Source organism: Mustela nigripes, chromosome 5 (genome assembly GCF_022355385.1).
Source record: "Mustela nigripes isolate SB6536 chromosome 5, MUSNIG.SB6536, whole genome shotgun sequence".
NCBI lineage: Eukaryota > Metazoa > Chordata > Mammalia > Carnivora > Mustelidae > Mustela > Mustela nigripes.
Window position 1 is genome coordinate 57,381,602 of NC_081561.1, and position 24,291 is coordinate 57,405,892.

Consider the following 24,291-nt stretch of genomic DNA (forward strand, 5'->3'; position numbering starts at 1 on the left):
CCTTTTGCTGCCTGTTTTCCTTTCCCAGCTACTCAACTTCTTTATCTTGTACAATTTAATTTTTGTTCCTCTTTTTTGTAGCTGTCCTTTTAAAGGTCATGGAACCCTAATCTGGAAACCGAGGTTACTTCTTGGTCTTTGGCTTCCCCTTCTGTGTAGCATGAATGGCACTGACCATTCTTCCTTCCTGAAACTCATCCCTTTGCTTCTGTGAGGTTTTTAAAAAAAAGGTTTCCGGATTCCCCACCTTATCCATCTCCATCCATTTCTCTTTTCAAATCTACCATCGCTTACTGTAGTAGTCAGGTCAGGCTGCCAAAACAAAATACCACAGACCGAGTGGCTTAAACAATAGAAGTTTATTTCTCACAGTTTCGGAGGCTGAGAAGTCCAAGGTGAAGGTGCTGGCTGTTTCTGTTCTTGGTTGAGAGCTCTCTTCCTGGCGTGCAGACAGCTGCCTTCTCACTGTGTCTTTCCACAGCTGCCTCTTTGTAGCTGTGTGGAGAGAAAGAGAGAGAAATCTTCCTCTTCCTCTTCCTATAAAGTTACCAGTCCTATCAGATTAGGGCCTCATCCTGATGACCCCAATTAACTTTAATTTTCTTCTAAAGAGCCCTTTTACAAATATAGTCACGTATTGGGGGTTAGGCTTCAGTATGGAGGGGGGGACACAATTCAGTCCATGGCATTCTGCTCCTGGTCCCCAAAATCCATGGTCCTCTCACATGCAAACTACAGTCTCTCCAACCCAGTAGCTCCCAAAGGCTTAACTCATTTGAGCATCAAATCTAAAGTCGAAAATCCAAAGTCTCATCTAAATCAGATATGGGTGAGACTGGAACTCGAGTCATCTCGAGGCAGAATTCCTCACCAGCTGCGAGCTTGTGAAATTAGACAAGTTATGGGTTTTTAAAGTATGGTGGTAGGACAGGCATAGGTTAAACATTCCCATCTCAAAAGGGAGAAACCGGAAGAAAGACGATGGGTCCCAAGCAAGTCTAAAACATAACAAGGTAAACTCCATGAGATCTTAAGGCTCAAGAATGATCGTCTTTGGTTCTGCCCTGCAGGCATCAACTCCTCTGCGAGGCCTCGCCTATGGGGCTCTGTGCCCAGGTCTAGCCCTCTGAAGCCAAGGAGGAAGCAGCCCTGTCCTTGGGCCGGAGGTGGGACTGGCAGCCCTATGATCTTGGAATCATCTTTGAAGTCTTTCTTCCCTTTTATTGAAGGATAAAGCACGTTCATTCCATTCATGATTGTTTATATATTCTCTACAAAGCTTGGGGCGCCCTGGTGGCTCCAGTCATTAAGCCTTGCTTTTGACTCAGGCCATGATCCTAGGGTCCTGAGATCAAGCCCCACATTGGGCTCCCTGCTCAGTGGGGAACCTGCTTCTCCCTCTCCTACTCCCCTTGCTCGTGTTCCCTCCCCCTCTGTCTGTCTGTCCCTCTCTGTCAAATACATAAAATCTTAAAAACAAAACAAAACAAAAAACAAAGGTAGAAGCTTTCTTTCTAGCTGTCCTCTTCTCTTTGGGAGCTATCACTGAAATCACCTTTAACATCCACATTTCTACCAGGAGTCCTTTCTTGGCAGTCACACCTTTCCTACCATGCACCTTAAAACTTTTCCAGCCCTCATTGAGTACCCAGTTCCAAAGCCGCTTTCATCGTTTAAGGTATTTGTTACAGCAGCACTCCATTCTGAGTCCCTGAATCTGTAGTAGTCTGAGTGGGCTGCTGTAACAAAATACCATAGTCTGAGCAGCTTAAACAAGAGAGATGTATTTCTCTGCTTGCTGGAGGAAGTCCAAGACCAAGGTGTCAAGTCAGTTGGGTACCTGGTGCAGACTCCCTTCCTGCCTTGCAGACAGCTGCCTTCTTGTTGTGTTCTTCTATGATAGCTTCTCTGGGTGTGCACTTACTCTTCTCATAAAGCCAGGAATCCTATCAGATGGGGGCCCCACTCTTATGACTTCTTTTAACCTTGATTACCTCCTAACGGTACCCCCTCTCCAAATAGAGCGGAAGTGGGGTCTAGGGCTTAACATATGAATTTGGAGAACAGGGAGCCCCGTTTAGTCCCAGAGACTTCTTGCAGAACCCTATTGATAGCTGCTTCAGGCCACTTCCAGCCATATACCCCTCTCATCCTTAGCTGAGTTCTTGGGAATTGTGTTCAGATGTGTATGTCATATAGTACTCTGCTGCTTCAACAACATTCTCCACCTCTGGCTTTTACCAATCAACAGGATGCAGATTTTATGTCTGCAATGTACATGACAAGATGGCCTCACCCCTGCCTCTCTCCCATGCCTGGGTCTGGACTGCTGTAATTTTCTGAATATTCCTGGAGCTCTCCCTCTCCCAGGCATTTGCTCAAGATTTTCCTTCAGCCTAGAGTGTTCTCCGCCTCTTCCCACTCTCCTTCCCCTGCCCTTTCCCTAAACGTATGCTGCCTCCTCACTCTCTATTCCCTAATACTGCCTGCTTCTAAATCATTTTCGGATTCTCCCCTCCATCTGGATCCCTGCCTCCTTTGAAACGCAGAGCACTGGGTGCTTATTCCTATCTTCTGATACTCACCTCATTCTCATTGCATCCCGGGTCTGCGTGTCCATGTGGTATCAAGGTGCCTCTCCTTTCCACCTGCTCATGAGTGAGTCTTTCTGTCCAACTTCAAATCATCTAAGGGATCTTTGCACACAGTAGGTTCTCAATACATAATATTAAAGGAGGCGTATGCAAGGTTAGGTGGAATAGCCAAAAGTTAAAATAGTATCTTTGTTTTATAAATTTGTTCTCACTGTTTTCATGAGGAGTTACATAAACAGTGCTCATAAGATGGAATTTACAGCAGAAAATAGTTTACCTCCCTTGGATATCTTAAATAAATTATTCAGACCTGAGTGGTAACCAGCAGCCTTTCATTATCTACTGTAAAAATATTTCAGTGATTGATCTGATAATTATCAGGTGAAAAAAAATCCCATGTTAGTTTTATTAGCACCACACTCTAACCAACTGAGCCAACTGGCCAGCTCCCATGTTAGTTTTAGATAACCTTTGGTTTCATGTTGAAAGTATTACTGAAGCCATACCTGGGCTGAGCCTATAGAGCGCTAGCCCTGTCAGTGATGGGCATGATATTGTCCTGTGATTACTACAGGTTCCTGGTGGTCACATGGATGAATCCAGATCATTAGAATTCTGAGATCTTATTGGTGACTTATAAATTATAGTTTGTCATTAAAAATAATAAAGAGAGGGGCACCTGGGTGGTTCATTCGCCTGGGCTCAGGTCATGATTCCAGGGTCCTGGGATTAAGCCCAGCATAGAGCTCCCTGCTCACTGGGGAGTCTGTTTCTCCCTCTGCCTGCTACTTCCCCTGCTTATTCTCTCTCTGGCGTGTGCGTGTGTGGGTGTGCGTACACATGTGCTCTCTCTATCAAATGAATAAGATCTTTAAAAAAGAGAATAAAGAGAAGAGAAAAATAGCAGAGGCAGCCAGTTAATTCAGTTCACAAGACACTGAGTGTCTGTTGTATGCTGGGTATTGAGATTTAGGACTCTCTGTGTGTATGTGTGTGTAACATAATCCTTGCCATTGAGAAGCTATAGAGTAGGGTCATAATTGATCAAACTGTACCATAAGGTGTTTCTTATAGGAGAAGAAAGGAGAAGAATCATGGGTATACTTTAGGAATTTCCACATTAATGGGAGGAGACAAAATGTATATGTGCCTTTAAATATGGTTTATAGCAACAGAATGCACGCATGCATGTAATCAAATTGTCCTAAAGCATGACGGCTGATTGTTCAGAACTTGAAGCCTAGGGAAATCATATTGTCATTTAAGCAAAAACCTCAGACTTGAAGCTTGATACTCTTAGGCAGCCCTGATGCTAGTCCTGTGAATACTTTCCTTCTCTCTGGGCTGCTAAAAGCCACATGTGGTAGTTCTACTCTGGATATAAACATCCATATCTGATTACATCAGAAGAATGGTCCTCCTGTACCTTCCTTCTCACATTGATTTGGGTAATTCATTTGGAAGAGTCCTCTGGATTCCTTCTTCTTTCAAGGAGGCCTGTGTGTCTTGGAGTGGGCTAACACGAGGTTAAGTTTTGATTTCCCCATTTATTTGAAAGATTCTAGTGATTCCCAGCTAGGTTTTTTAAATACAGCCCAGCATTTGCAGACTTCATTGGAAAGAAGGCAATTAAACAGTTACAGGACTTGGGGCGCCTGGGTGGTTCAGTGGGTTAAAGCCTCTGCCTTCAGCTCTGGTCATGATTCCAGGGTTCTGGGATGGAGCCCCACATCGGGCTCTCTGCTCAGCAGGGAGCCTGCTTTCTCCTCTTTCTCTGCCTTCTTCTCTGCCTACTTGTGATCTCTGTCTGTCAAATAAATAAATAAAATCTTTTAAAAAATAATTAAAAAAAGACAGTTACAGGACAGCTAGATTAGGGCTTTGATGGAGAAATACAGTATGACAGGGAATTCATCTTGGAGTTAAAATTTTTCAGTGGCCTGTTTGTTGCCTGGGTGAGTACGGGGGGTGGGGTGGGGGAGTGAGGAGAGGCAAGGATTAAACTAAGACAGGAGCTACAAAGGGACTATCTCTGGACTTGGTTAGTTGCTGTTGGGTATCTAAAATACAGCTATAGGTCACAGAATGTTGCTGTGAAAAGAAGGTGCCCATATATCCACTTTTAGAATTTATATGATGCTTTTATGTTAGGAGGCACCTACCACCTTTTAAAATGTAGGTTTCTACTGGGTTGTTTGGAATTTGAAAAGTATTTTCTTGGAGGAATGTCAGAAATTATGACCAGGTGCCCCAGGCTGGCTAGTCCAAAAGGCTATTGTGTGCATGATGTATTTGATAAAAAATACCAGATTTTTGTTTTTAGAAACTATCTATGTTGTGGCAGGAAAATGTTCAGAATTCCATGTTGGAATGCAAGTAAGAGAGTTTTTTTTCCTCTAGCCTTCATGGGGACAAGATTTCCTTTTTCCCACCCCACCTGTTACTATGCAACATGAAGAGGAATTCTACCAGGTCCAGGGCCCAGGGACTTGGGATTGGTGCTCTAGTAGAGATAGAGGCTGGCTGGTGGGGAAAAGTATATATGATTATTGATTGTTGAAGGAGGTTCTCAGCAGTATTTTAAGTTCTTTACGTGTATTATCTCATCAAATTATTGCAGCACACCCGGGAGATGCTACCATTGTGATTCCTGTAAGATGCTGGTGTGTTCCAGGACTCAGACCTTGGACTTCCTCTCTCTCTAAAACCCCTTGTCCAGTCCTATGGCTTTAAGTCTCATGTATGCTATCCCCCTCCCCACTGAATTCTAGACTCAGCACTAACTGCTCCTCACTGAGATGAATGATAGGAATCTTCTCCTTCAAAGTCCCAGTGTTAACTTCCACAGTCTTTTCCATCTTCATAAATCGCAGCTTCATGCTTCTAGATGCTAAGGTCAACACTGTGGCTTTATCCTTGAATCTTCCCCTGCTCCATATCTAGTCCATCAGCAAATAATGCTAGTGCATTAAAACTATCTGGAATCCTATTGCCTCTTGCTATTTCAACTACTACCTGTCTGGTGTCTACCACCATTATCTCCTGTCTGAATTCCTGGCAGTAGATTCCTAATTGTCCTTGCTCTCTTGGTCTACTCTCCAAAGAACAGCCAGAGAAATTATTTGTAAACATAAGTCGATTCATGAACCCCTTTATTCAAAATCCCTGGAGCACAAAGCCAAGTCCTCTCCAAGGACCTGTACTACCAAAAGTAGCACATGTCCTGGCCTCCTGCTTTTCCTCTGGGCTCATTTCCTGCCACCCTCCCTTGCTCACCATACTTCAGCTACAGAAGCCTCCCACCTGTTCCCTAAACACACCCAGTCCCCCAGCTGTGGGCCTTTTCCCCCCTCCCTGCTGGCCTCTTTTACCTGATTGGTCCTTCTTCTATTTTTTTTTTTTTTTTTTTAAATATTTTATTTACTTATTTGACAGAGAGAGATCACAAGCAGGCAGAGAGGCAGGCAGAGGGAGAGGAGGAAGCAGGCTCCCCGATGAGCAGAGAGCCCGATGCGGGGCTCGATCCCAGGACTCTGAGATCATGACCTGAGATGAAGGCAGCGGCTTAACCCACTGAGCCACCCAGGCGCCCCTGGTCCTTCTTCTAGATACCAACAGGGCTCACCCACTTCCATCTTGTCAGAGACAGAGTCCTAACATCTCTCTGTAAAATATATGAAATAACAGGGGGCCTGTACTAATCTGCTATCCAGGTTTTAATAGACTGGGGGAGTCCTCTGAAAGGTATCTGTGTCTGATGGTGTGGAGGGTGACAGCACCAGGAAGGAGGGTAACGAAGACTGAGCTGTGCATGTTGCAGCCAAGCTTTACTCTCCCCATGTCCATGTCAAGGGCAAGTCATCTTTAAGTGATCATTACACTAGTTTTCTTTTCCCCTCATGTGATGTACTTCCTATGTCCTTTTAAAAATACCCATTCACTGGGTACATTTTTACTTTATATTATTTTTATCTTATTTTAAGAGAGAGAAAGAGAGCACACACACAGGTGTGCATGAACTGCAGGGGAGGGGTGGAGGGAAAGGGAGAGAGAGAATCTTAAGCAGGATTTGCACCCAGCAGGGAGCCCTGCACAGGCCCAATCCCATGACCCTGAGATCATGACCTGAGCCAAAATCGACAGTCAGATGCTTAACCGACTGAGCCACCCAGACATCCCCACTGAGTACATTTTTAGTGCTTTATGTTTAGTGTTTGAAGCAATTGCACATTAGAAGTAAAAAAAAAAAAAAAAAAAAATCAAGGTTCTGTTTGGAAGAAGGGAAAACCCAGTTCTAAGAAATGGAGGAGATGAGAAAGTACATGAACTGGTGGAGAGAAGGAAAATGAAGGATTGTCTGGGTTGGTGGAACAAATATTTTTGGGCATCTGCTCTGTGACAGACACTGTCACCAAAAAGGCAAAACTATTAGGTAGCTATAAAAAGAGACAAACAGCAGCGGTTTCTCAAAAAGCCACACTAGCCTAAAATAATGTCTCTCATCTTTCCTACTTCTCCTGTACTGAGTTAGGCTGTAGGGATCCAGTGGGGTCTTTGACCATCTTAATAAGAAGCTTTGACATCTTAATGAGAAGCTTCGGATTTGTTGGCTGTTTCCCAGTTAAACATGTGGAGTGGTTCTGGGATTGGCTAGAAGAGCAGGAAGTTGAAGGGGCCCTAGTGTTCTACCCTGATATAGAGAGCTTCCAAAGCCATGCTGGAATGCTTGGCAGGCCCCTCAGACTGTTCTAGTTGTACTTGTCTGGAGTCTGCAGGCTACACTGGTGAATCTGCCATTTATTTTCCTGATGGCTGCCATGATGATTTCTGCTCATTAAAGGTACAAGGCTTTCCATCTGCTCTATTGGACAAGTAGAGAGATGATGTTCATCCTCCTCCCACTTCCTTTCTTATTTTCCTTTTTGTACTTTCAAGTTTTTATTTGAGTTCCAGTTAGTTCTCACTTCATTTCAAGCACGGCCTTTGGCATAGGGCCCGGTAGAGGTCTTACAGTGTAGAGCAAGATGGCCACCAGTTCTTAAAAGGTATGTCGAGTGATTAATCCACGACCTGTGTCTTCCACTGATTCAGTGTCTCTCCCTAAACCTTCTGCTGGTCTCCACCAGAGACCTTCTTGCCAATACAGGTTCTGTCCTGTATCCTCTGTGAGCCCGGCCCCCAACTGGTTGTTGGCAGAGTGAGAGATGGGGTGAGTTGGCACCTCAAAGTAACTGGCCCCAGTTGCAGCAGGCCAAAAAGGACTTTGATGAAGGTTTTGGTTTTTTGGTTTTTTTTTCCTAAGCTAGAATCTGGGTCAGCTCTGTCTTGTAAACAACACATGGCACCAGAAGTGGGGGACTAATTTTGGATCCTCCTGAATTGTGAGTTTCTGACAATGTGGAGGACACTGGCCAGCCTGTGTTGGCTTCTCCAGTTGGGGCCCTGGGTTGAACAGGCTGAGGGCAGGCCGCTGCATCTAGAAAGGAGAAGATATTCTCTGCTGTGCAATGCAGCGGTCCCGTCAGGACTAGCTCCTGTAGGAACCTAATAGATACTGCGCTTGTAAGCTTGAAAGAGGGAGAGGGGAGAGGGAAAAAGAATGAACATTTTCAACCAAAAAGGTATAAAAAGGGAAGGATTTTAAAAGTGACCCGAAGCTGTTAGGGCTGTGACTTACCTTCAGATCAGGACTGAATTGGTAAATGTGCCAGCAGTGAATGGTAAGGAAGGGACCGTGAGAACACACAACCTGAATTGAGCACGGCAGGAGACCATGAACACCTGAGACTCAGGAAGTCCCTCAGTTGAGAAAGTGGCAATCAAAGGTGAACAAAGCCCTGGAACATCTATTAGGGCAGGGAGGTAGGGGGAAGGGGGGGAGGGGCCGAATGATCGGGAGAATAGCATAGCCGCAGCTCTGGTGGAGGCTGGGGTGTTTCATTCCGCGAGACAGCGGATCAGGAGCCATGCTGGGTGCCAGGCATTACAGGAAGAAGCAAGCATGCTCAACATATGGGAGGAGATGTAAAAACGTCAATAAATGCGCTCCCTTTGCCAAATGTTGTAAATAACAACGCATGTGCAGAGAGGCAAACAGGGCAAGCGGAGAGGAGGCGCTGGGCAGCCCTCCCAGGGTGCTGGCTGGTGTTGGGCGGCCTCCAGCGGGCGGGGGAGAACTTCTCTGTGAAGTACCCCGGAGCCTGGTTGAGCACTGGTGGCACTTTTAGCTGAGTTGGAGAAGGGTGCTGAAGGGAAAGAGAATGACAAGTGACGCTTTTCGGTCTGCAGCAGGGAACATGTATTAGCAAGCTAAATACACGGGCTGAGAAATTCCAGCAAAGTCCTAATTCTTGCTCTTAAAGTTCTTTCAGACCCTGAGTCTAACACAAAGTGTGCCTTCCTTGGAAAGTAAGCAATTATCTGAGAACAGGTAAGCAGTTAGAGTTGCAACGAACTGTTAATAGGATTAATAAGCGCAGGCCGGTGGTCGTAGCAAATGCTGGCATTTCCTGAGTGATGATAGCGGCTGTCTCTGGCCTAGTTTCTTCACCAGCATGATCTCACTTGAACCCCTCAATAGCCTTCTCTCCCCCTCCCTGTCCCATCCCCCACCCCAAAGAGAGAGAGAGACAGACCAAGAAACAAACTCTTAGTTATAGAGAACAAACTGATGGTTAACCAGACAGGAGGTGGGTGGGCAGATGGGAGAAATAGGGGATGGGGATTATGGATTGCACTTACTATAATGCAAAAATAATTGAAAAAAAAAGAAACCTTTTTTTTTTTTTGAAGATTTTATTTATTTATTTGACAGACAGAGATCACAAGTAGGCAGAGAGGCAGGCAGAGAGAGAGAGAGAGAGAGAGAGGAGGAAGCAGGCTCTCCACTGAGCAGAGATCCCGATGTGGGGCTTGATCCCAGGACCCTGAGATCATCACCTGAGCTGAAGGCAGAGGCTCAACCCACTGAGCCACCCAGGTGCCCCCAAAAAGGAGCTCTTAATAGTCCCGATTTACAGCTCTGGAAACTGAGGCTTCGTGAGGGAAACCAGCTTGCCTAAAATCACCAAGTAAAATGGCTGTGGAAGGAGGATTCAGACCGAGACCACAGAGCTCAGCCACCACCACCAGTCAGCAGTGGGTGGAGGGCTGGGGTTTGAACCGGGGTCTATCTGACTTCTGAGTTCTTGGATTTCTTACCATAGAAGCACAGCCTCTTCTAAAGACCTGAAAACAATAGAATACTCACCCAGAATTTGGGTATTTGGGAGCGGAGGAAGGATGGGTTTAGTCCCTATAATAACCCTATGAAGTTGGTGCTCTTATGGTCCCCGTACTGCATACACTGCCCAGAGATGTCCAGTAACATGCCCCAAGGTTACACAGTGAGAAAGTAGCAGTGCCAGGATTCAGACCTGACAGACCAACTCCAAAGCCCACCCTTTGCTTTCCTCTATAGTCCGTGTCTTTCTGTGTGAGGAGACTGATGACTCTAGGAAGGAGAAGATGACGTCATGTGAGAGACAGTTAAGGAGTTGCTCTGTTGAGGACTAAGGTGGCCAATACTAAAAACTGTTAATGTTTCTTGAGCCCTCACAGTGTGTCCCAGTCATTGTTCTAAATGCTTTATTTGTGTTAGCTAGGAAATCCTCAAACTGGCACCCTAATGGATACCATCGTGTTCCCCAGTGTTAAAGCAGAGTAATTCAACTAAGTAAATTTGAAGATCAAATTGGCTTTATTAAGCGATTCATGCATTAGGCAGCCTCCCATCTAACAAGTAGAGGAGAGCTCCAAAGAGTTGTGTTGTACAACATGGCGGGTATTTATGGGAAGGAGGGTAGGACAAGAAAGTTATTAGCCACAGGACGAATAGGATTGTTTCAGGCAAGATCACCTTCCTCTTCCTGGGTGGCCATATCTTCCATCGGGGTGGTGGGGTTTGGAGAGGGCCCATGGGACAGGTTACCATAGGTGCTGATCAGAAAATTCCTAAGTAACTGGTTAAAACCTCATGGGGGGAGGAGGTTGAAACTACAATTAGCTTAATATTGAGCCCACGTTTGTTGACTTGGCCTTGGTGTAAGGGATGCCAGTTTGGGCACCTTGGCTTTCTTTTTAACGCTTCTTTATGGATAAGGAAACTGAACCCAGAGACACGAAGTTACTTTCCAAGGACAGGCAGCTAGTATGTTCGGAAGCTGAGAGTCACGTTCAGAACTTGAAATCCATTCAGTTCGAGAAAGGCCACCTTCCAAGGATGGTGTCCTGTTTAGCAGCTCCTGGGGTCATCGAGGTGGGGGAGACCCAGCCACAGCCCCTGCCCTCAACAGTGAGGGGGGAGTAAGAAAAAGGACGTGTCTCGAGAGGTGGGACAGACACAAGACAATGGAGTCTGTGAGGGATGATCTCATCTCGTGCACTGGGGCTCAGAGTGCGGTCTGAAGGCAACAGCCCCAGAAATGACTTCAGCATGAGTGGTGTGGTGCTGGGTGGGGCTGGGGGCGGGCAGGAGCAAAGCTGAGATGTGTGGAAAGCTCAAGGAAGTTGTTCAGGGCCACCCAGCAAAGGAGCCGTCAATAACTGATGCTGTTGAGGTCATTACTGATGGAGCTGGAACTTGGTGCCGAGACTAGGACTTTCCTTCTCTGTGCTAGGTAGAGAGTAGATACATTTGGACAGGAAGACTGTCGTCTTCTTGTGGGGGTCCTGGTTTGCTGGGCCAAAGAATGGTTTTTATTGAATTTGATAGATCTTAGGGAGTTATGGAAGGTTTTTAACGTGGAGGTGCCATGGACATTTAGCTGTATTTGAGGGGGAAAAAATAGCATATTGTGTGCTGGGCACAGAAATAAAGATATTTGTCTCTCTCTTTCTCATTCTTTGCCCTCTTGCATTAAAAAGAGCTTACAATCAAGCTGATTGTCCTCTGCTAATCTTATCAGAGAGAGTGCTACCTGTCTCCTTGGCCTCCTAATGAGTTCCGAGCAGCCTGTATCCCTCCTCCCGCCCCTCTCTGCTGCCTTCCAGTCTGCCTTTTCTTTCTCACTTAGAAGGTCTGCACAGCTCTGACCCTTCTTGGCTGGATTTTCTCGGAGGCAGGGTGCCCCATCTCTCCATCTCTGCTCTAGATCGTTCTCACTTTTTTCTCCCCAGTGCTCTGAAAGCAGAAGGCGAAACACGACGGGATAAATCGGACTTCTTAGCTACCATAGCAACCTTCACCTGCTTTGCTGTTCACTTTTGAAGTGTTATCCTCCTGTGAAAAGTTATTTTGCATATAATTGCTAGGCTCTTGGAGAGGCTTGGGGCTTTCTTTAAGCTTCTTCTGACAGCAATAATGAAAGGACTGTTTTCTGCCTCCACACATGGCTCAAGAATACGTAGTCTGCGGTGGTGCACACACATTGTTGCTCGGATCCCCCTTCACTCTTCCTCTTCTTAAAAACAACAACAACAACAACAACAAACCACAGTGGCAAATACAAATACAAAGAAATGGTACATATGGTAAGAAATAATAAATCTGTGGCTGCATCATGCGGGCTGATTTGACCTGTCATTTACAAATGCCTCAGGTTTAAATGTTTAAATGACGTTCGGTTGAAGTTAACCTATGAAATGTTTAGATGACTACCCAGTTACGAAGACTGTGCTTGGTCTCTTCACTTGATCCCAGGAACCTCTCTCTCCATCGCTTCCCGTTGTGTACTATGCTCCCGATGGCTGAACCATGTGCTCCCCACTATAGTTCCCTTGCCCTCTGGTTTGCAGTTGGGTTTGGCCAATGGAAGGTGCCAGCAGGTCATAGAAAGAGAGCAAGATGGGGATAGTGATCCCTCTGTTTCCCTCTTTGTGGTGCCACTGTGGACTGGCTCTACCCCTCAACCAAAGATGTGTCAGGGGTCGTCTGCTTGTGCTCCCTGGTGCTCCCGTTCCGAAAACCCCTCCCCGCTTTCCACCTCTTGAGGTCTAGGGATAGTGCTAACCCAGAGTTTTTAAATACCTTTTGTGGTTTCCTTATATCCTGCCTGCACTTCCGCAAACAGCTGCTTTATCAAACTCTTTTCGAATGATCCGAATTTGAGCAGGCCATCTGTTTCCTACTGGGACCAAAGCTCTTCTCTTTTGGGTGGTTAGGTTCTAATTATTGCTTATTTTCTTTAATAAATCTATGGTTCATTGTAGGTCATTCTTTGTACAAATAGATTTTCCCGTCATTAAGAACAGCCGCCTCAATCCTCCAACCTTACATAAAAGGTGGTGATTTCTCTACTTCGCTCTTCTCCCGCAACAAGCCTCTTTGAAACCCATTTTCTCGATGATCTCAGTGTTGTGGGAGTGGAATAAAAATGCCTTATCTCCTTATTCCATCTGACCCTGAGTAAATCTGAGATTCTTCTTTCCCTTTTTATTTTGTTCATTGGAATAATATCCAGGACGTGCACATCTTCCTGGCAGACCACAGGCATTAAAACTCTGGCATGCACATTATTCTGGTCAAGTCTGTACACCCATTACTCCTGTAGAATCCAGTACAAAAGGAGATGATGGAAACAACTCCCCCTCCTCTCCAGTTTCATGAAGATTCATAAGAAGCTGCTTCCTAGGGGAATTGAGTTAATTGAATTATTTTCCTGTGGGAGCTTAAGGTAGAACAGCGGTGCCAGAACATGTCCTAGAGGGAGCCATGACTGAGGAATGTGGATAATTTCCTTTGAAAACCATGAGTGGAAACTGCATGTTCCTGATTCTTTCAGGACTGATCCCAAATGGTATCAAGAATAGCATGAAGTTCATGCAACTCAGCAGGTATGAAAATTCTGTTGCTGAATTAAATAGGTCCCATTATATTTCAGAAAGTGCTCTAATGGATTTCTATGGAGCGGGGCCTAAGAATATCATGTCTCTCCTTTGTATGTCAGGATGGCTGGGATGGTGTGTTGTTACTAATATTATACTTCAGTCTCCCTTTAAGATGGACAAAAATGAACAAAAGGCCTGGTGTATCCCTAAGAGGGTCTAGATATTAAAATACCAAAACGGCATTGAAAAGACTTTACCCATTTGGCCAGGCCAAAAATGATAGCTGAGGATACGATTTAATTTAAAATGATTATTGTTTTTCATATAAAACTTTTTTTCTAATAAGCTTGTTTTTGTCCGGCTATCGTCAAAGAATCAATTTTAGAGCTGAAGGGATTTTAAACACTGGAAAACGTTGAGTCTTCTATTCTTTAAAAATTTGAACTGGATTCATTTAACCTTATAGTCAACTTAAAAAAGAGTGGCTGTAGACATTTCTTCTCTATTAACACAACATTGGATTCTTAGTTGTTATCCTTAGTCCGCTGGGCATTGTCATTCTTCAAGTCCTCCCAACCAACAAAACTCCCATAATCCTTTGACTTGTTTTTCAATCAAAATTGAACTGAAAGTCAAAGTGAATTATTCATTAATCATTTCCAGCTCTTCTCTTTCCTTATTTATCCTGCTCAGCTGGCCATAACATGGTATTGAGGCATTTCTTCCCCCTGTTTATTGCTCTTATTGCAAAAAGTCTTACATTCCTGTTCTTCATTTAAAAAACAGACAAGTTAAATCTTTAACATTCTTTTGTCTAAGGAAAAATAAACCCAATGTAAGTTGCTTTTTTTTTTTTAAGTCTAGCTCATTTTTTTCCCCTTTGTGGGTCATTATTTACTATCTAAATAATTCTCATTTTCTGGTTTGAATAACCTGGAAAATAAAAAACGTAGGCAGATATGAGAATCTAATTAAAGGTTTTAACACCGGAGAAAACTTTTGTTAAAGGTTATAAATTTCCCTTTCTTGAGCATCGTTAAACCCAGAGATAAACAGTTTCCTCTTCTGTGTATTTTCTTCTAATCGTGAAAAGATAAAAATTTCCAGGTGAGAAGAGACCATACCAGAAATGCAGCCAGCCAGCCAGACCCCTGGTCTTAAGATTCCCTCTGACATCCCACCGGATGTTTGTCCCTTGCTCTGTGGAACTGACTCATTGGCTGTCACTCATAAAAGTTACTCACTAAGACACGAGGCAGGACTTTTCGGTTTCAGCCTGAATTGTTGAAAGATCCATGGCACCTTTCATGAAGATGAATTCTTTCTCTGTTTCTCTCTGCTTTGACTTCTTTCTTAGCACCTTACACTAAAATTCTTTTTCCTCTTTCAGAAGTTGATGGCAACTGTGACTTCACTCAAGACTCCTTTTCCTATGCTTCACGAGGCTATGTCTTCCCATGGCCCTGTTTTTCAGATGACATGACTTTTGGCCCTTGGATGACTCTAAATAATGTCCTGAGAAAGACTTCTAGTTTTTCTGTAATGAGTGGTACTCAGAATTGGCTGTGATGTTCTCTTCATGTTGAAAGGACTCAAGATGAGATTATTACCACCCTAGCCCTTCCAAGGGCTGATTTTACTTGATAGTGAAGCTAGCATGAATATGAGCATCTCCATGGAGGTTTAAAATCTGGTTTTGTTTTTGTTTTTTTATGAGTTTTGTTTTTTTTTTGTCTTGGCTCTCTGCTGTTCTCATGGGATTATTTGGAATTACCTCTCCTTTTATATCCAGACTTATATAAGACTTTTTTTTTTTTTAAGATTTTATTTATTAGAAAGAGAGAGAGCACGCAGAAGCAAGGGAAGGGGCAGAGGGAGAGGGAGAGCAGGCTCCCCAATGAGCAGGGAGCCTGACATGGGGCGCGATCATGACCTGAGATGAAAGCAGCCACTCAACTGATTGAGCCACTCAGGCACCCCGAGACTTATATAAGACTTTCTAGACCAGAAATCCTATGAGCAAATGCATGGCTCTCCACTTGCATGAGATATGCCCTATTCCCAGAAAGGTGGGGTTTTTCTGGAATTCTGAATTCAGAAATCTGACTCTCATGCATGTTGATAACACTGTGACAGTAATGATATCCGACAGAGTCAGCTGCCTTTATGAAGTCCCTTCTCCTGGGTTCAGGTGTACCAAGTAAGTGTTTGCATGGAATGAAAAGTCGGAGTTTTGGAAAGCTTCATTCCTTGTGTAGAAACCCGGCAATAAATTATTCTTGTTTATTTTTTAATTTTTTTTAAAGATTTTATTTATTTATTTGACAGAGAGAAATCACAAGTAGATGGAGAGGCAGGCAGAGAGAGAGAGAGAAGGAAGCAGGCTCCCTGCCGAGCAGAGAGCCCGATGCGGGACTCGATCCCAGGACCCTGAGATCATGACCTGAGCTGAAGGCAGCGGCTTAACCCACTGAGCCACCCAGGCGCCCCAATTATTCTTGTTTATTGAGGGAAAATTTATTCCCTTATTTGCACAACAAACATTTATTTATTTGCTAAATCTTTGATACTGAATGAGCATCTTTAAGTTTCAGGGGACTACTCTTCATAGAAGGAGCTGTACCGTCTTCATTTCAAGTCTTTAAATATTTAATTAATAAGTGCTATAAGGTTATCTGAGGATCTCGGATAAAATCATTTTCACATTGTAGCGAAATAGTGAAATAGTTGAAAATCTTCCTGTCTTCATGCTTCCTCCTTCATTAAAATGAGTCAAATTCAAGCATTTATTATTCTCATTGCTACTAACTCTCGGGATTATAACCGTTATTGTGCTGTTGGTGGTGTTTGGGTGGGGGCAGCATTGCTTTTTTTCTATTTTCATTGCTCTCTCTTGTATTATGGTTATTATTCCCTTCTTCTGGAGTCACCAGCCACACTGAAACCAAATATTGGAGCAGCATCTCTACTGGTTTCTCATTTTAATGATATGGGCTTAGCCCTCATAGACATTCATGTGTCCCTACACTTAACAGTAGTGGATGGTAGGCACCTCAGTAGGGCCAGGTTCCTCTGCCATTGCCTTGCTCTGGATGAGCTGAGAAGGAGTAATAAATAGCTTTAATTCACGTATTATTTTGGAGGTTTTGAAAGACGTTCATGTGCTTCGTCTCATTGGACGTTCACGGTAGACTGTAAAATAGACAAAGTCACATTCTTTCTCCATTTTGCTGATGTGAAAACCACAGTCTGGAAAGCACGCGACATTGAGAAGGGGTGGAACCCAAGTGTGCCCCTTCCAGCATGTTATAAAGATGTGTCTTCTCTGCATGTGAAGAAGTTTTCAGGTTCTTCCAGGAGACCATTTGTATTTTAATAGTGGATAGTGGGTTTCCAGATGCACATGATGATGGAAATTTATGCTTTCTAAATGTCAAATAACAGAAGAATGGTTAAGTAAATTATGACCGATCTGTACACTGGGATACTATGTGTCCATTAAAATTAGTGTTTTCAAAGAATATATAATGTTACAGGGAATTGCTCTTGATTATATCAATGTTTTGAAAAAGAAGTGGGATACGAAATAGTAGGATCCCAATTTGTTTAGAAATTACACGTGTGAAAAAGCACTAGAACTAAATGTACCAAACTTTTAATACAGTATTCTCTAGATAGTAGGGTTATGGTTTGCTTTTATTTTCTTTGTAAAGTACCTTTCCGAATTTTTCAGTTTTTTTTCTTCAGTGAACTTGTATAACTAAAAAAATATATATTATTTTAATTATTCCCTGCACTTTTTTCATTTTAGCTAGAGGAATCCTTTGAGTGGTTCTTGCTATCTTCCATTTATAAAATTCCATCTTATAAATCTAACCTTAACATGGAAGTCAGCAGGTTGTTTTCAGTGTTAGTGGATACATGTGAAGTAAATATTATTTGTTTATATATTTGTCTGTTATTTTTTGAAGATGACTCCTTTTTACATGATTCCTTAATTCCATCAAACATTCTTTTGAAGCCTTTCTAGATGAACCAGGCTGAAGATACACGGATGAAGACTGGTCAGTCTCTCTTCTCAAGAGGCTCCCAGTCTGGTTTGAGATGTGGGCTAGTAAAGCAGTAAGCAGGTGCAGGGTGACCCCTGGGAGAGGGCTGTGCGGGGTGCTCAGCGTGTGCAGAGGAAGGAAGTCATGTTCACAGACCATGGGGGAGGTTGGGAAACCCTCCCACAGAGGTGTCTGGAGGGAAAGCAGTTCTTTTTGGATGACCAACCTCAGGTTTAGAAATGGGGATGATACATGTAAAGCTTCTTATGCTATGCAGACAGCTGTTGCTTTGAAGTTGTATTACAATAGTTCAGGGTTTTGAAATGAGTTTAAAGATAAACTAGTTCTTTTGGGCTGTATCAGACCTTGACATTTCTTTTTAGGAGTTCTTTTGGTGTTGAGAGCTTCCCTTTATTTCTTGCGTTTGCTTAAGGTTAGTGGTAATACCAAAGAATAACGGTCTTGCCCTGAGATTATCGTGATGTTGTGTTTTTACCCTATTTTATATTACTTATCCTTTTATGTAGTGGTGAATGCTGATGTTGATCAGTTTTTCCATTTCTCTTTCATTGCCCTGCCTCTTCCTCCTCTGCAGAGGAAGGGAGGCAGAGAGATGTTTTTGTTCTCCTTTTATAAAGATAAACTGAGTCATCGAATGATTGATGGACTCTCCAGGTTACTACTGACTCAGTAATGGGACTCGAAAGAGAAATCAGGGTTCCTTTGTTCAAAGCTCTGACTTCTAAAATATTTCTCCATATAAGTAGAATAGGTTGTTTGCCAAAAATGCATTCACCTTTTAAATCTTTACTGAAAGTAATGAGCTTAAAATAAAGTCTCTTGAAGATAATCGTATCGTTACAGCTTAGAACAGAAGTTAAGGCTATTTGAGTAGATTAAAATGAGCCCCGAGTAAGGCTTAATATTCCGTCTATTTAATTAATTTGTTCAGCAATGGATTTTTATTTCTTTCAGAAAAAGAGTAATTGAAACTCGGAAAACATTTTGGGATCAATTTTGATTAATTAAAAAATTTTAAATTAGAGGGATGGGATTAAAAATAGAATCAGGGGACACCTGGGTTACTCAGCTAGTTAAGCCACTGCCTTCTGCTCAGGTCATGATCCCGGGGTCCTGGGATCCAGTCCCGCATGGGGCTCTCTGCTCAGCAGAGAGCCTGCTTCCTCCTCTCTCTGCCGGCTTCTCTGCCTGCTTGTGATCTCTGTCTGTCAAGTAAATTAAATAAATAAGTATTGACACATAATAGCTATACTTCATGCTACTGGATGATTCTGACTTCATTATTAAGAGGTTTCCTATAATCCACTGATGAAAATAATACTATTTTAATGCTTTTAGTAATTATTCTTAGTATTAAAGTAATTATTACTCTAATAAGAAATGATGGTTATTATGCATATTATAGTAAATATTTGAAGCAGCAGTATAAATATTAATATGAAGGAAAACAAATACATATATAAGTACTGTGTAATTACAAATATTCATATATCTTGGATTAATTATAGAATAAAACAAAGCTTGAAAGCTGTACTATAGTTTTATTTAAAATAAATTGGGGCACCTGGGTGGCTGAGTTGATTAATCATCAACTGCCTTCAGCTCAGGTCATGATCCCAGGGTACTGGGATCAAGCCCCGCATCAGGCTGCCGGCTAAGTGGAGAGCCTGCTTCTCCCTCTCCCTCTGCAGTTTTTCCTGCTTGTGCTCTGTCAAATAAATAAGTAAAATCCTAAAATAAAATAAAATAAAATAAATACTTTGTTGGGGCACCTGGATGGCTCAGTCGGTTAAGCATCTGCCTTCTGCTCAGGTCATGATTCCAGGGTCGTGGGATTGAGCCCCACATCGGGCTTCTGAGGGGAACCTGCTTCTCCCTCTGCCTGCAGCTCCTGCTGCTTGTGCTCTCTCTCTGTCAAATAAATAAATAAAATCTTAAAAAAAAAAAGTTTGTTGACTTAAATACAGCAAATGTATTAATTAGAGTTTTAAGAACTTTGAAATATAGGAATGGTTCTACTGGATGTTATATGGAATAAGAGTTTGTATTTACCACAGTTACATTGATCTGCTTTTAGAGTTATACCTCAACTTTTTAAATTTTTGGCTTTTGTCCTAGCCAGCCCCAAGATTTTATATGTAATGCATTATTTATATTGCCATCAAGTGATGCTGATCAGGTTCCCACTTGGGCTTTGTTTCTAGGAAAAATAGAAACAAAAACATAACCTCATCACCTGATTGATACATTCAGAGCTCAAGAGAAATATACACGGGAACCCCTACTGGTCTGGGGATCAGAATTTGTGTCCATCAAATGTCATGAGGGCAGAGGGATATTCTGTGGGTCCCACCCGTCTGTCCTGTACTTGGCCATGCTGGGGCTGGGGAAAGGGAACTTACTGAAGATGGCCCAGCAGCCACATTAGAGGTGTCTGTCGGCCTTACTTGCATGCTCATGGACAAATTATTTCACCTTCAGCGCTTCAAATTACTGAACATGACAGGCATGAAAATGGATACTAAGGAAAAATGTAGCTACTGTCCTCAAAATATGTGGGGAGGCTGATAAAATCTATTACAAGGTGTCAATATAAAAAAATATGAGAAACCTCTCCAACTGGTTGCAGCTGGGTAGAATTTTGAAATGTTGGAGTTAGGAAATAATAAAATGATTGAACATAGCTAGGTAAGATGAATACTAGAAAGTTCTGTGATGGGGGCTATGAGGAAAGGGAATCTGTATCTAGATCCTATGGGTTAACCATAATAGTACTTATTTTCAAAATCCAGGATTCACAAATTACTTAGAGTAATGATCCCAGGCAGAAGGTAGGGGTGAGTGTGTGTGTGTGTGTGTGTGTGCATGCACACGTGTGTGTGTCTTTTTATGGATATTCCATTAACTGCTAGAGTTACCACAGCCAGGATTCGGGTGGTGATGAAGTAGATTGTTCTTCCTTAAATACGAACTTGCACTAATTTTGACTTGTTCCATTTCCATGGTACAGGAAAGTGAGCTCTGGTGCCAGATTCCCTGGGTTTGAATTCCAGTCCTGCTGTTTTATCACTGATGTAGTAAAAGTTACTTCCTTACTTTGTTCTTCAGTTTTTCCATCCGTAAAATGGGGATAACATTGGTACCAATCTCATAGACTGTTGTGAAGATTTAATAGGTTAGTTGATGTGTGTCAATCATTTAAAATAGTTCCTGGAACTCAGTAAAAGATAGGCATCAGTAGTATTGGTGGCAGGGGCGGTGGTATTACAGAATTCATTATCTAACTTGTCAAAGCCCTCCCTGTTTCTATATGATTTTCATACGGTCGCGAAGGCCGGGAGAGGTTTCATCTTTTCCAGGTCCTATATCTAGTAAGCGCTGGGCAGCTGGGCTACAGTGCCCAACCTCCAATTTATAACTTGGTTAAGTGGGGTTTTTTGATTATAGAGCTGACTGGGTTGTTGCCTGGCGGCAGAGCTGGATGGAAAATAGTGACTCAAGAGACCAAGGTGGGTAACGTGAACTTTCTGGGTCTTCCTCCTCCTCCTAGTCCCTGCTTCTCATCACACTCCCCTGCTCTGCCCCACACAATCTAGAACCATGGGCTTAGAACCAAGTGTGAAGGAATCAGTGTCTGTCTCTAATGTATGTCCATCTTTGTGTCCTCAGGAATGAGGGGAGAATCCTACTTCATTGGAATGAGGAGCCTGGGGCAGCAGGGGCACATCCCAGAGGATGGAGGACTTCTCTTGCTCTGCTGCATAGACAGAGACTGGGCCGTAACTCGGTGTTTCGCAGAGGAAGCCTTTCAAGCAATCACTGACTTCAACGACCTCCCCAACTCACTGTTTGCGTGCAATGTTCACCAGTCAGTGTTTGAAGGAGAAGAGAGCAAGGTAATGAGCCTTTTCTACTCGGGAATCATGGGGGAGATGTGGCATTATCCCAGAGTATTTCCATGGCTTATTTGTGATTGATGGTTTGAAGTTTTGGAAAATGTGTGGTTGTCTCTGTTCTTGGCATGCAGCGCAGGAGGAGAAAAGCCTATTCTGTTATCAACAAACTGTGACAAGATTGTGGATGTTAAATCAGCTCTCATCCTCGGAGACTCACAGGCCTATCTAACAGAGCAAATGGTGTTAGGAATAGCGATTGCAGGAGATAGCCCTTGGGCTAGGAAAGAGACGTTGCTTAAAAAAAGTTTTATTTTTTCCTATTCTGCCAAATGGCACAAGCTCTCTTGTATCCCTAACTCTGCTGCAGTTAGTGAATGTTCCAAGCCTAGCTGTGAGCTGAGTCCCGCAGGTGTTATGAGAAAGGTCTGGTCGTCTGAGTCTTGCTTTGCTCAGTAGTATCACACAGGGTGGAATTGTTAAGTGTGTGGTAAGAATTTGAGGAAAAATGGTTGATTTGAAGTGATTGGGGAATGAGGTTGTCTGTATACAAGTATTTTCCAGAAAATGGAGCTTCCCATGTTAAGAAACAAACCTGATTCAGTGTAAGTATTCTTGGAAATTGGAATTAAGTATTCTGCTTGGAGATCTTTTTAAAGCTCATTTTAGATTTCTCTGATCTTTTTAGTGGGGTGTCTGAATAGATCAAACCTTTCCTGTCAATGTAGATTTCTTTTTTTTTTAAATGCAGATTTCTAATTGTAAACATGTACTATAATAGTATGTTATAAAACATGGGCTACACTTCCTGGGTGGAAGGGCCTTTTTTCCTAAACTGAATTATAAGCCTCTGTGTGAGATATAAGAGTAGGAGTTATGATTGCCGTTTCACAAACTTGGGCTGATTTTGCCAATTGCTGAACTCCAAACTCTTTTGCCTGAAAACAATTACTGGAAGTCTTTCTTTTTTTTTTTTTAATTGGATTTTATTGGTTTTGTAAACAATTCTGATAGCCTGGAGGATTAGGAATTATAAAGATAGTTTTATATTGATATTACTTTGGAGTTGAACATCGACATGATAGGCTAAAAATAGCTTGAAATCCGAGGCCTTTAATGTGATTAGAACCTCCAGTGTTGTAATCCCTTGACTCTTTGAAGAAAGAAAATTGCATGTGATCTCTTTGAAAGAAACTAGGAATTTTGCTCTTGGATTATAAACAGTTTATAACACAGATTAGAATTTACTCAGACCCACTAATTTCCCCCCTGAAATCTGCCTGACATTAACTATGAAACAAGATGTTTTCTCATTCTGTCATCTGTTTATCTAAATGAATCAACAATTAGAAGGATTTTCCTTAGAGACCAAAAGAGGATTTTGATTCTTTCCTGATTAAATACTTCCTGGTAGATTGGAACAGTAGGACCTAGGAAGGAACTTATTCCATTCTGGAGTGCTGCTCAAGCATGACTGATCTCCTGATCCAGGATTGGTTATATAGGAAGACAGAAGCCTGGGCAGAGTTCCCACATCTGTTCTGATGCTCTGATCTGTGACTGAATCATGGATTACAAAATACTCTCTTTTAATTTGTATACAAAGTTGGTACATTGCAGCTTGACCAAAAGTATTTGGTTTTTAAATGACCTCGATAAAATATTGAGTTGATATCAACAAGATGTAGTTCAGCAGAGCCAGTTTCAAATTATTTAGACCACATTTTTATAGTCAAGGAGGTGAATTTTATAATTGGCCAAAGTCTACATAATTGGACTTATTAAATCAGATAGAAATTCTTCTACTTTGGGGTGGTTTTATAGCCCCCACTTCAGCAAAGTCTACAGGATATCAAATAATCTGATCTAGATTCGGACGACAAAGCAAGATGATCAGATACCAAATGAGTTGACAGTAGCAAGGAGGCACGACACTGGAAAATGTATTTGGGGAGCCTTGGGGATCCTCGTTTTTCTGCCTCATCCTTCTCTTTAAGTCCCAGACCTTTATGGTCTTCCTTTGACTTCCATTGATTTTCACCATTTTAACAGAACTGACTTATTTTGTATGCCATTCTCTCAGGAAATTACACAGTGTTCCAAGTTCATGAACCTAAGTCACCTAAGTCTGAAAATCATTCTTTCCCAAAGGATGGACATTTTAGGCACTGTGCTAAGTTGATAAGGGGATATCTTTAGGTGGAGGGAAAAGGAACAGGAAGCATTTCTAGCCCTCCTGCATTTGCCTGTGGGCAAAGTTGGCTGTGGTGATCTTCTAAAATACTTGGCCTTGGGAAGATGCGTTGAGCAGCCTGGAGTTCTATCAGGGAGACAGGACATGGGAAATGATGCTTCGTATTCATTTCAGAGGTCCAGGTGGGTAGGTGACAACACATGGAACTTGTCCTTTCTTTCTTGGCATAGTCTGCTTCTAGTTCATTGTTCCTTGATATTGATGGACTATAGTTTAGATTGGTTTTTGCAGGTATTATAAAGCATACATTTCAACTTCCTTAGCTGGGGAGGAATTACAGTTTTTGCTCTCTGACTATCCTGAATGAGTCTTGCACCACTCTCTTCTCGGTCTTTCCACCCGTCTAAGACGATTTTTCTGAGCCCTTTTCTTTTTTGAGCTACTTTGGAAGCCCCTAGATTGGACTGTTAATATAGGTAACACCACAGGATCTGATCTTCCTGTTATGCTAGTTTTTCTTCATCAAAGTAATTATGAGAAGTTCCTTTCTGCTATCCCATCTTTCCTATTCTGACACCTAAAGAACCTTTGAAAAACAGCTTTGTGAAAATTGTTCACTCCGATTTTCTGTGAGGCAGAATTCTGTGAGATTATATTTTGATTTGCTGCTTTTTGCAAGGAGTGAGCACATACTTCAGAGTGGCTTGTTGTGGTCCAGATGGTTGAGATTTGTT

At 42.6% G+C, this 24,291-nt stretch overlaps 1 protein-coding gene across 2 annotated transcripts in view; it reads left to right on the plus strand.

Moving 5' to 3' along the window:
- Positions 1-24,291, plus strand: part of RCAN2 (regulator of calcineurin 2) — a 268,194-nt gene that overhangs the window by 19,703 nt on the left and 224,200 nt on the right. For both annotated transcript variants that reach the window (XM_059400326.1, XM_059400327.1), the window contains one exon: positions 21,140-21,366. In XM_059400326.1, coding sequence (XP_059256309.1) covers positions 21,142-21,366 — 225 coding nt within the window. In that variant the 5' untranslated portion in view covers positions 21,140-21,141. The remainder of the gene's footprint in view (positions 1-21,139; positions 21,367-24,291) is intronic.